Source organism: Perna viridis, chromosome 14, assembly GCF_037379345.1.
Source record: "Perna viridis isolate PV_CMFRI_1.1 ecotype Kerala chromosome 14, ASM3737934v1, whole genome shotgun sequence".
NCBI lineage: Eukaryota > Metazoa > Mollusca > Bivalvia > Mytilida > Mytilidae > Perna > Perna viridis.
The window spans coordinates 1881161-1894902 of record NC_142458.1 but is presented as its reverse complement, the minus strand read 5'-3'; the positions used below and the strand labels follow the sequence as shown (position 1 = coordinate 1894902).

General features: G+C 33.6%; 1 protein-coding gene across 2 annotated transcripts in view; it reads left to right on the top strand.

The window, feature by feature from the left end:
- Positions 1–11690, top strand: part of LOC148597707 (uncharacterized) — a 29406-nt gene extending 17716 nt beyond the window's left edge. Inside the window, exons 1-2 of one of the 2 annotated variants that reach the window (XM_088561471.1) lie at positions 1808–2047; positions 10509–11690. In XM_088561471.1, the coding sequence (XP_088417597.1) occupies positions 1972–2047; positions 10509–11110 (678 nt within the window). In that variant the 5' untranslated portion in view covers positions 1808–1971 and the 3' untranslated portion in view covers positions 11111–11690. Of the gene's footprint in view, positions 1–1807; positions 2048–10508 lie in introns of those variants that run through there. The other variant, XM_088561470.1, reaches the window with a different exon arrangement.
- Positions 11691–13742: the final 2052 nt, after the last annotated feature.

Genomic DNA, 13742 nt, shown 5'->3' with positions numbered 1-13742 from the left:
CCCTACCGGTGCACCTGGTCTATGCTCCCAGTTTTTAGTGCTATCCGAGTTGCTCATTTGTTTTTGTTACTTTGTATGTATGATTTTAATTACTTTATGTTCTTTGTTGTGTATGTCTGTTTTCAAAATGTGGATCCGTCTCTGTATCCGCAGTTCGCACGAGGGTGCATTTTGATATCATATGGTGAACGCGGTGCTTCGGTTTAATTATAGATCGTGTAGATCGACTGAAACCTATCTTAATTGAATGCCTTTCTAACTTTAAACAGTTGATTGGTTTCAGTGGCGGATCCGGAGGGGGATGCAGGATTTGACACCCCTAGCTCTTTTTTAACGGAAAATATCATTTTCATATGTGAAATTGACTAAAAATGGCAAATAATGTCCAAACTCTCTTTTTTCTGAGGACACCCCCTTTTCAAAATGTCTTTGTCTTTATCGCCCCTGGGTCTAGACAGGTATTCGGCATACCGAGGTTCAAAATAATTTTTTTTTTAAATGATTTGAAGGACTTTAAAGGTGTTTGCTTTAATTAAATTTTGATTTTCAGGGTTCGGTTTAAATAGGTTTCACTGTTTATCTTTTTGTTTCAATTCTAAAAATGGGTAAAAGTAGGAATCCCCACCAGATCTAATCATACGATGTAACAATCCGGGTCAGGGTGTGCTTGACTCTTTAGGCGTGCTTGACTTCTAAAAATGTTCTTGAGATCTGAAACAAAAGTTACAAGTATTTTCCTTCCGTTTACGAGGGAAGATTACTATTTTTATCTTAGATCTTTGAAGTTACATAATCTTTGAAGAAAGTACATGTACAGTTGTATAATCACAGGGTAAATTGGTGAGCAAGCAAGTTGGTTGCACAAGCTGTTTTTTTTTTTTTTTAATTTACCTTTTGCATCGTTGATTGAACGCAAATCAGTTGTGGTGATCTTATGTAAGTAGTATGAAACGGTTTTAATTTTGTGTCATAATGTTGAGCTCAATTCTATACTATTTACAATAGAACTAAACCTCCCATTTTCATGTATTTATAAAAATAAGACTTCATTGACTTTTGTGCAACGTAAGCCAGATACCAAACACCTAATTGATAAAACTAATCACCAAACTCTAAGACTGATATCAATCATACAGCGAACTGAATAATCGAGTATCTGGACAGTCGAGTATTGTCGAAGTTATTTTTTTGTCGCTATTTAATTTAAATATTTGTAATGAGAAAAAGTTAACATATTAATTTCACAAGCGAACTTTTAATTTAATTTGTAAGTGATACTTTTCAATCCACTCTCTAATCTATTGATGTTTTATATTAGTTTAAAGTACATGTATTTGAAATAACAATACATGTATTCAGATTTTGTGTATGCATTCACCAAGGTATATTTACATATTTTTTTCTCTTGAAGACCTGTTCTGTTGTAGAGTGCATCCCGTGTAGTACAAGTATTATTTATGTAATACATGTATTGGATAGTAGCGGTTCCTTTGAATGTTCTGGTGATAGGACCATCTCTCTTTGTTAGAAAATTGTGCTTATTTATAAAAGCCTGGAAATCTCCCTGTTTCTGGAACCCCATCCTTTAAAAAATCCTTTGATCCGTCCCTTGTGGAGAAAGTCTAGCAAAGTTCCTATAGGGCACTTACTTTGTACTTATTATAGGATAGCGAGAACGTTATCCAACATCTCCAACCAATCAATTCTGTTCTACATACTTAACTTAACTCGGTGTATTCCCATTTATCATAAATAAACACACAATCATATATTTATGAATGTAAACAGTTGATGATATATCTGATTTCTGTGTACATACTGCGTAGTACAAGGTTAAACTACTATTTGTAGTTGCTTGTGACGGGACGCCGGTCGTTATTTGGATCTTTCTCATTTAATGTTTGAACTAACGGAGAGTCGGTCGTTAGTCAGACTGCTGAGTTGGATGGTTGCAGTCGTTTCGTCCGGTTAATGTCTGTATTCAAAATCATGAAGTTGTCCACAATGTTTAAATGCATTAAGGAACAGGATCCGGACTTTAACTACAGTAAGAATGTTTTATCCTTTTTTCTTTCTTTCTATTAACTTTTTTGCATGCGTTCTTAAACGCCAATTTAACTGGTAACGATGTTTACAACTCACTTCGCAGGTTTTACATTTAAATATTTAAATTACTGAGGTTGAAAATTTATGATTTTATATGAAAATCCATTAGTTGCAATTAATATTTCATTTTGCTGATGACTAATGCGCAGAACTTGTACGTGTAGTATTGAAATATATGCGATTAATGAATATAATATGCAGATCTTATTGAAGTAATTAAGTCGGTCCATTCAAACAGGGGCAATGGGGTACTACAGCGGTCAGTAACGGACTTCTACTAATCAGTCGGGCTTCCGCTTATAATCTTACAGGATATTGATGCTTAAGAAATTTCTGATAAGGTGCATGAGGTGGGGGTGGGGTGGGGTGGTGAGCACTATCAGTATGGTTCAGCTACCCGGCATTTTTTGTATTTGTAGGGAAATAATAATAATACGGATGTTCCTCATTAATTCAAAGTTGTCCACATTTGACTGACCTTCTCTTACATGTACATGTAAGCAAATAAATATAGTGTGACTATTGTGGCAAAATTTGGAACCAAGTACAAGTATGTGGTGAGCTAATTTTAATATTTAATTGACTGCATGTACGTGTGTTCAATTTATTTATCAAAAAGCAAGATACATGTATGCATATCTTCTGAACGGATTCAGTATTATTTACACATGCAAAATTATATGTACGTATGTATGCTATTGAAATATTGGTAATTCATGTATCTCATCAACCTTTAGTGTATCCTAAGTAAACTATAATTTACCAGATACTCAAAAATGCCTTTAAAATTTAAATGGACACCATAAGATGCTTCTATTGTAAATAAAATGTAAATTGTTTACATTCATTTGACCCTCAAAGGAGAAAATGATGGTGTGCAAAGGTCATATTGGGTTTCAGGTCATAGAACGATAATTATCATATACTGAAAATTACTTACAGATTATTAAATTTGTCAAACCAAAATGTACACATATGTACATGCAAATGTATATATTTTATGATGGGTGAACTTTATAATCGATGATTAATTATTCATTAACATAGGTTTTTTAAAGGATCATAAAAAAGATGTTGTAACATTCATTAAAATTTTACTTTTATCGTTATATTATAGCAAGAAAACTTCTATTTAAATTAATGTTTTATTAATTATATTTTATTTGTATATATGTTACTGAATCTATCCCACGTGTATTAAACCATAATTTTACCTTGTGGTCAAATCTGGACACCAGTTTATAATATCTTTCTTATCTCCTGCAACTTGTCTAAATTACGAAAAATGTAAACCTAATTAAAAATTGTAATGTGTAACAGTGGCGGAATAGATAGAAAAGCTACCAAAACCAACTTTAATCGATTTTTGAATGAACAAAATCCTTAGCTTAATTGGTATAAATTAAACACCGATGTGGAATGATCAGAAATATTTTAACTCAACTTTTTAGTCACGCAAGTTTCAGGGCAGATCCATAAATTATAAAGGGAGGGTTCCATGTTATATTATAATTATTTCATCATTTTTGTCTAAGTTGTGCAAAAAAGTAACAAAATTGTCAAAAAAGGGGGTTCAAGCACTAGTCTAAGAACCAACCCTGGATCTGCGACATTCCGCTACTGTTTTATTATTTTCTATGTGCGTTTCTTTGCAAACGGAACACCTTTCTGGGCCATAGGAGCAGTTAAATCTCAAGTACAAATGGTACAAGCTAGCAGGTCCTCATGTCTCCACTTGAACAAATGTAATGAACTCAGATTTTTCATGTTATTGACAAATTTACGTGTAATATTATTTCGTTGTAAAGCATTTTGAGATGTTTAAAATGAATTAATCGTGCACTTACTTATGTAAGTGCATAGTTTCACAAAACTGAGGATTTTATTATGAGCCATAAACGACTTTTATGCTACTCCTACATTTTACATGGAATATATGTGTATAAAAAATATGTATTAACATTTTGACCCGATTAAGAAAATACCCGGGTTCAGCTCGTCAAGAACGGAGCGAATAAGTTTAACAATCAACAAACAATTATTCAAAATCCCTATTTCGCCAGTTTCTGAAATTACATAACAGAAATGTTTGATGTACAAAAAGAAATGTTCTCTTCTACACAATGTGTATGTCATCTTTAGGGATTCGCACAATGAAAATGATTTACATTTTGATTTAAACACATCTTCTAAAAATATTACACATAAAGTAATATTGATTAATTAAATGGGTTAAAATAGTTTGATTGTTGAACACATGTCTTAAATTGCTTGATATGCGTACATTGTATATCGGTGATTGATCAAGGGCGTTCCGGAGTTTGACCCCCTTCTTGGTTGAAATGTTTTTTACATTCTACATGTAGCACAATTTAGACAAAAATGAGCAAGTAATACTTGTAGCGTAGAACCCCCATTTTTCTGAAACCCTTATGAATCCTTTCTGTTAAAATCCCTCGATCTGGCCCTGTAAATGATATCTCTGAAGATCCATATTAAATGAATCTTTTAAAAAAGTTTGATCCGCTTATATTTCATTAGAAATGATGTTATCATTGCACATACACAATAAAAAGCAAAGGCACTGTTCAAGATTTCATTGATAGCAGTTGTTGAATTTGATATGCCTGTTAAATGACGGTAAATACGTGTACTTGTACAATATATGAATTTCATCTATGAATTATGATGCAAATTTTAGCATTGTTTTCAACCTATGCGTAAACAATAGTGAATCGTATTCCAATGCATTCTTGGCTGTGAAAACGATTGCACCCGAAAGTTTTATTGCTAGCATGCGATACGTATATTAGATGTTATCTGATTCAATTTGTGCATCTATTTGTGTGGCTGAATCATAACTCATATTCCACAATATGTTGCACAAATGGATAAAAGCCTTCTTTTTTTATTTTTCTTAGTGCATGTGAACCTGCTACAATATTTGTATAGTGTAAACTTCCCATTTTATGGTATATTGGAGTTGGAAATGGGGGAGGGGTGTGATGGGGGATTTCAGAAAAGGAGATCGTAACTTTGAATGGGGAGAACGTGGAAATCGGTTGAATATTTTAGTTTTTTTATTTGTATATAAACGTTTCTAATTGAATTAAAACAGTTTAAACGTTGACACAGTTTTTTTAATACAGTTTAAGCAAATAATGAAATTACATACCCCCCAAAAAATTGGAATGGGGACAAAGGGGGAAAGAATACTTTAACTGAGGGTTGCGATTAAAGTGCAATACATCGTTGGCACAGACATCTTACAATATATGAAACAAACCTTTTAAGTTTTCAATGTAAATTACTATAGCTAGATGTAGGATTTAACAGCCCTTTAAATTCACATCATTATTTTGGGTTTTGAGTACTTCTTGTATACAACTAATATTTTGATTATGATCTTCCTATATATTTGATTTTAATGCTGCTGATGAATGGTTACTCCTGGAAATACGCGTACAGCATATCGAAGTTTACAATATTTAATACTGGTATATTTTGTATTTAATTACCCATCGCTTGTATACACTATATTTTGTCTCTTTTTTTCACTTGGTTTATAAACACAGGGAGGCATTTTAACCCTTCCTTCACATCTACATGTAAATACAGTTTCTTCATTATTTCCTGCTTTTTCCGGAAGATTAGGGTTGTAAAATAAGGAAAATAATTAAAGATTGTGTTTTCCATTGGTTTTGAAGTTAATTATGTTGTATTTGTATGGATGTAACAGAGAGAAGCTAAGGTTTTTTTCTGAGTATGCTACACACTTTAAAACGAACATTCTATCTACACTGATTTTATCAATACATTACTTTTCCTTTTCATCGGTATTAAAGTTTAAGATTTAACTTACGTTGCAAAGCAATTTATTTTCTTGAAAACATAATAAGCACCTTTCACAGACGATAGACCTTATTCTCGACGTCCCATGGTCTGCACTGCAGTCACGGTAACCTCGCGCAAGATTAAATTTAACCTTGGTAGTGATATTTGTAACACGTGTAATTATAAATCAATATGTAATTATGAAAGTGGCAAACTCTATCAGATGGTATGTACTCATATATTGGAATGTCACATTTTGAACTTATTAATAACTTTGGACAAATACCTAAAAGCGTTAAATTATATAGAAGATATGAAACCTTTTGAGATTTTTTAGCGATACTGGTACATGTACATGTATGTACATATATGTTAAATATCAGACAGAAACATTAAAAGAAAAATGAACAAATTGCCGATAAAAAACTTTCAAATTAAAATCCACGAGATTACCCCCCCCCAAAAAAAAAAGACCAAGTTTTACGCTTTGTCGTTAAGTTCAGTGAACTAGATGTAAAAGCAAAATTTGAAAAACAAGAACTATGAATCATGCGGAATTTATAATATCATAAATAGATCATTGCACTTTGAATATTTGTGTTTAATCAGATGTAAAAGAAAAACATACTTGCATGTCACGCGACAAAAGCAGATGGCTCTATATTTGACAACGCGCTTTATATTCAGATCATGGTTTCGTTTTGTTACTCAGATGTTTGTTTGTTTGTTTTTGTTTATGCATGTGTTATAATAATTCCTTACACTGAAGAGGAAAAAACGAGCTTGGTCACTTTAAATCCTGGCTCGAGACCAGTAATTTGAAGTAAAAAATGATTGATTTGAAATGTCTCCTGACAAGGTGGAGACTTCCGGTTTGAGATGGGGTGTATGCCGGTTTTCTCACATAAGTGTGCAGTGTATATTTCTCGGTTTTTATTTCACAAAAAAAAAATCCGAGTCCATTAAATTTCCGATTAATTTGTGGTGTTTTTGGTTTGTTTTTTTTTTTTTTGTTTTTTTTTTCATTACATGATTGTTATAAATGTCATCGGACACATGAAGTACTTTGACCGCTTATAAATGCCATGAAAATTGGGCGAGAATAGGACAATTCATTGGACTTATTTGGAGGTCGTGGGAATATTAAATTTGTTTCTATTTCACAGTGTCGGTAATAAGATATGATTAATTGTCTCCTTGAGGAGACATATTAGATTATGAATTCATAATGTGGCACAATATCTGTCACTTCGAAAGTCATAAGAGTGAATTGTATAAATCGGTCGTGACCGTACGTTGTATTGTTGTTTTTGTTTTGGGTCCTTGGGTGAATTTAACAGACAAGTTGAGTAAATAACGGACCGTATTTTTCATCACACTTCAAATGCTACTTAATAATAATTATTTGATATTTTTGTCACGTTACATTCCAATTTTGTCATTAAGAGAATTCCATACTTAATTTCATGGACAAACCCCATATATTTTTAATTGAGGTAATACAGTCAACAAATTTGTTAGTTTGAAATATAAGGATGCTCTATTCGTGTCTTTGAATCATGCATTATCGTAAACTCCAATAAATTGGTATTTAAAAGTTAAAATATAAGTTGATACGGCTTATTTACCTTTAATGTGTTTGTACATGTATAATATTTTCAAGAATTTCAACTTTTATGCCTTACCGTTAGGAGCTTCAGCAAATACAGGAGCTGACACCGAATTTCATTTGGGGGAGATATTTTTTAATGTATAATTTGTGAAAAATCAAGTTTTATGCAATACAAAAATTAAAAGTCCCAATTTTAGGGGACGGATACACCCGGCACGCCCGTCCGTGGATCCGAGCCTAAAATATGTTAATTATACATGTACAATGTAGTCTGTCGAAAAGCCTATGTGGTTAAGTGCCGGGAATGATTCTCGTTAAAATCAGAAACAATAAAAAGGAAATAAAACAAAACAAATAAAAAAACCAAAAAGAGATAAAAGGTAATACAATAAAGGGCGCCGCTTTGTCATTTTTCGCAAACATATTTAGTACACTACAGCCCTTATACACCTTACTGTGTCTGTTTGAAATAATATGTTGCCTACTTTTCCGACCCAGTCGGTATAGTTTCGCTTTATTATCCTTTGTCCTTAAAGACGCTCTGCCATAGAAACGCAAGTCACATGATCGCAATTCTATTTCCCGATTGGCCAAATACTGATCACTTAGTGGCGTTCGAAAAAAATTGTATTGAAAATTCTAAGTAAAAACAATTTTTACTGCGTCGGCTTTGTTTTTTTAAGATAGTACTTGTTTTAACATAATGTACAATATATACATTGAAATGTACATGAAGTATAGGAGAGTTCGCCAATCTCATTGGTGATGTCATATTCACTAATTTGCACATCGTTAAGTGTCAAATTGGTTGTCAAATAAACAACTAAATAAACAATTAACAAATACATAATTAGAATCCCAATTTTCAAAACTTATAACATTGCTATTTTTTATATCCAGTTTTGGTTCGGTAAAATGTTTAAGATAACATAAGTCATATTTTGCATGCGAATTTAAATATTTTTATAACTCTTTTACTGAAAAGTAAATTTGAAATTATATTTTATATGTAAACCTCTATTTTCATGAAAAATTATTATAAAAAAAAATATGCTCACATAGTCTAATTACTGAATATTGTTTTTAAAAAATCCATTGATAAAAAACCAGTTTATTAGCAATGTAGCTATATATATAGGGAACCAAAAGAACTTTTCAATTATCCTAAAAAATGATGATTTAAAGTTGATGCCCAATGCCACTCAATGGATTTTTGCCAACCATATCCAAATCACAGGTAAGTGATGACATCACGAAGAATTGTCGTATTTGTGCATGTACATGCATTTTTTTATATATATATCCTTGAAGTTCTATACACATGCTAGTAATTTATATGATAAGATCGTCCCATCATTTACGTTAAATACATGTTCCGTATTTAAACTATTTGTCTCCTGAAGGGTTTCTGGGTTATTAGGACAATAAAGTAACATATTTACATAACAAAACAAATAAACCTTGTCACATGGGTTAAGCCTTCCTAACACAACTACATTAATCGCAATTATGAAGGAATTCGTACTATATGCTAGTGGCGTTTTTAGAATTTTTAGAATAAAAATGTTGAAAAATTGTGTGTATTAAATCATGAAAACACACACTTCGTGATCCTCACTAGTGATCCTGTCAAGAAATATTTTGTGGCCCTCCCCCTTACCTAAAACTCTAAATCCGCCACTGTACGCATTTTACAGAGGTCCGTCTAATTTGTATTGTGTGGCAATAGATTTTGACTGTACTCCATCCGACGAAAAAAAATGTATCCTTTCTATTTCAACTAATTTACTATAAAATTGAAACAAGCAATTAGATCCTTTCCACTGCAAAATTAATTTTCGTTTCTACAATTCCTGGTCCTTGGTCGACATCGAGACAATGCAGGATCACAGAAGTCACGTTGTCAATATCACTCTTTAGGTAGCACTCCAGATCAGACTTATGCAAATTCTGTAAAATATGATACACCTCAAGAAAGGCTACATATTTTTATTTTTGTTATCAAGTTTCTTTATAGGTCTATATAATGAAATGTATAATTATTCATTCCAATTTGTCTGCTGTTATGAGATAATCCATATTGAAAATCCAACCGTTTCTTTTGTATTTTAGTGTCATTTACAGAGTTATCTCCCTTAATTAATTTTGAATTCTACAGTACATTCTATTGTTATCTCCACAGTTCTATGAAAAGCCATGAATTTAATTTCTGTTTAATATAATATTTAAAACAAAATTAAAAAAAATGAAAATATGTAGAAACCATGAATCACATTTTGCAAGATTCATAACTTGAGTACTACTTAACAGATGGATTGATTGACTGATTGATTGTTGGGATTAAACGTCCGAGCAGCAATATTTCAGCTATATTCAGACAATGAACATGAAATGGATGATAAAATGAACATGAATGATGAAATGAGAAAAAAGGGATGGGACACAAAGATAATAGGGTCGACAAAATTTGATTGCCACTAGAAAAAAGGGAAGCATGGGTAAGGTCGGGCAATTTAGCCTCCTGTGGCGGAGCGCAAAGGTTCCTACTCCTATCGAATACCACACCAGGGTTCTTTCTCGTGCGAGGAACGTGACATCTTTTCCAACACGTTGCACCACTATTGTTTGAGGTCAGGTTTTCCGTATTATAGCCTGACAACCCCAGCATGCAACACGCCTAGGGTACCCCATTCCACCACCTGGGGCACGCATCCCAGTTGCTCTGTGGGCAGAGCGCCTAGCCCCCGGCTAGGTTTCTGAGCACTATTTAGTCGCCTTTTACGACAAGCTTAGCGCTGCTGCAGACCTATTCTTTTGACACCCGGACCTGCACGGGTCCTTAACAGATGGAAAATAATGATATGGCATTACATGAAGTCATCAAAAACTAAACTTTCATGATGTTTTTAGTTTTGCCACAACTTATACATGTAAATATGTTTATTTCTATTTCCAGAACGACGACGACGACGGTCAAGCTTTGGACTCTTGCTAAGAAATGAGAGACAAAAGGGTCTTCACACCATTCTTCCGTTGTTGACGCAACTTCCGGACGGTCGCAATGTGATTATCGACTACATGACGTCAGATCAGATGACCGAAACTTACAATTTGATTCAGTCATGTGCACAGGAGGGTCATGGTTTTGCAGTTGACGAATTTCCATCAGAAGAGGAGTTTAGGTTAGATATTCGAGGTGGGGACAGTTTTGCAATTATGTGTGAGGACACGGGCGACATGATTGCTGGATTTATTCTTGCTATCAGCAAATTTTACCGAGGTTCGGCTGGTGCTGTTGACCCATTTTTGGTTGTGCGCAAGACAGAACGGGGTCGTGGGATCGGAGAATTTCTTATGAACAAAGTCATCGAATTTTCAAAACATCTGAATTACCATGGGATATACGTCGACACATTCAGCAATAACAAGGCTTTGATACGTATTCTAGACAAAGTTGGTGGTTTTACTAAAGTGGGATTACTCCCGCTAGGGGGACTCATGAAGAACGGAAGTGTTGTGCCATCGGTCATATACTACCGAGACTTATCGAAAAGCTGATGAATTGGTAAAATCAAGTTACAATGCTCAATTAAGGCTATTTGACTTCTAAAGGTTATTGAAGTCGTTAGAGGTGAATTTTGAACTGGAGAGCTGGTCTCTATATGCGCGTTCAGTTCCTGTGAAATGTTGATAACACTGTGACTATGTCACGGAGCAAGCAGTTTTAAGCTGGATTTCAAGCTTGTTGTCAGTCGAAGTTTCATGCAAATTTTGACCAAGCACATCTACTAGTCATACTATCACCTCATAATGGAAGAAGTGCCTTTTTTACCACTTTTTGCTCAATACATACCCCATGTATTTTGCTAAATGTAAATTATTTTCATATATTCATCCAAAGTGAAACAATTTCATTATAGCCGTGTTCAAAACCTTAAGCTTTTGACAATCCAAAATAGGTCGTTTCATTTCGGCTGGCTCGTATCTATCTCCGGAAATAACCGAATGACATTCCTTCGATTCACATATGTACAATTTATTTTTGAAAACGGGACCATGTAGAATTAGGTCAGTAATGAATTTTACCACTTTGATAAATTGATATTTGTACTTACAGATTAAATCATTTTGTCGGTTTTGACTTTTTTTTTATTTATGTTTTTTTTTCACACAACCATCACATGTATGTATGTATGTATATTCAGAAACAAACATGAAGTTATAGTTGTGTTACATCGAGGAGAAAAAAAAACGAATTTCGACTAAACAATACATCAGTACAATTAGTTTCAATGCATTTTACACATACAATCTGTTACACGTGCAGTCATGGTGTATTTTTAAAAAAAAACCATTTTATTTTATATACTTTTAAATATGTAAAACACCCAGATACATGAACTAGACAGTTTTTTAATTGTACACTGTCCATTATCTTGAAACGAAGACTGGACAAAAAAAACAACAAAACAAAAAAAAGACAAAAATAACTAAATTGCACAATAATACACAGATAAATTCACAGACTGAATAAAGGAACTACCGTGTGATTTTTTTTCTGAAGAGGTGGACGAAATTCGAAATGAAAAGGCAGGATCCAAATTGAAGTGAAAAAGACAAGACATACCACAAGGCACTAGACGGCCTGAGACCAGCCGGAATTAAATAATTTCATTGCCTTGTAAAAATATTTGACGTCGGGGTGATAATGAATATTCCTGCAAGTCAAACATTGTACCCATTTAAAATCGTATCAGAAGGAGTGCAGGGGGTTGGCATCCCCCTTTATATTGGAAAAAAATGTCCTTTTTATATGTAAAATTGACAAAAATGGCAAATAATCTCCTAGCTTCCCCTTTTTCTGAGGAACCCCGGCTGGCACCCCTCCTTTCCAAACTGCCTTGATCCGGCCATTCATATGGTTTTAACACGTAAGCCCAAAAACTACAAAATGGTTCTTTTTGAACTAGTAAGGGAAGTCATTTCTTACCAGAACTCTTTTTTAGGATTGATAAAATTTAAGGACACTTTTCATCATTGAAACTTTTTTTTCTATTTAATTGCCAAAACTGGTGAAAAATTTCTGTTTTCATGGCAATAATTCAATGACAAATACTTTGGTTTCATTCTTCATTGTATCTATTTTGTTTTCAAGTTGTATATATTTATATATTTAGGCTAATTTGAGACACATTTTTGCCTTTCAAGGGAAATAACTCTAACAGGTTTTCGTTCTTAACTCTCCGTCGTTCTTTATCTGTCTTCGTTATGTTGAGATATTCTCATGGAGGGAATCGAATTTATACTTCAGTGAATTTTATTGTATGTTGGTTTGCTGTTTTAGTTCATTTTTTATCTTACATTTATATCAAGCCCTTTTAAAATTAATTTTAACCCTATAAGAGTTTTCATGCGCCTGTGAAGTCAGTAGATGTTTGGTGTCTTTGTGTCGTTATATTTCTTAGATTGAATTGTCATCAGTCTCTCGTTGCTGAGTCCTCTTAGAACTTGCTTAAAGGTTTGTTTTCTCTCGTTGCTGAGTCCTCTTAGAACTTGCTTAAAGGTTTGTTTTCTCTCGTTGAAGACTTTATGTTGACCTTTGAAGGTATTAACTGTTTTGATTAAGTCACAAACGCTGGTGTATTTGTTGTGTTTTACCATTATTTTTATCATTATAGCCCTCAATTATGGTTTTGAACATATTCGCTAAAAATACAAAAGTTTCATTTTTTGGCTTTTTCAAGGCAGTGCCTGTAGCAAGAATTCGGTGCTACAGATGAGGTCTGCTCTAACCACTCAGGGGAATTGTCAGAAGAGCCGGCTCTAGGTGAGTTCTAAAAGTGTCATAGAACAGTTCCCGAGTCAGCTCTTCTGACAGTTCTAGCAGTGCTGGCTCTACGGGAATAGTTCTACTAGTAAAGTTGCCTGGGTCTAACACTAAATCTGTCAAAGAACTGTTCTACTGACAGTGCTAGGACAGTTTTGTGAGAGATTTGAACTGATCTCATCTGCACATCGACCCAATGGAGACTGTAACGAAGATCTCTTACCCGAAAAAGGAAAGTCAATATAGTCAATACCTGCGATACTAATGTTGGAAGGTCTTTTAGCCAATGCCCTCTACTCCGTCCGTCATAGAGGATGGGGATCTAGTTGTACAGTGTGTAATTTGCATCTCAAAAACTACTTT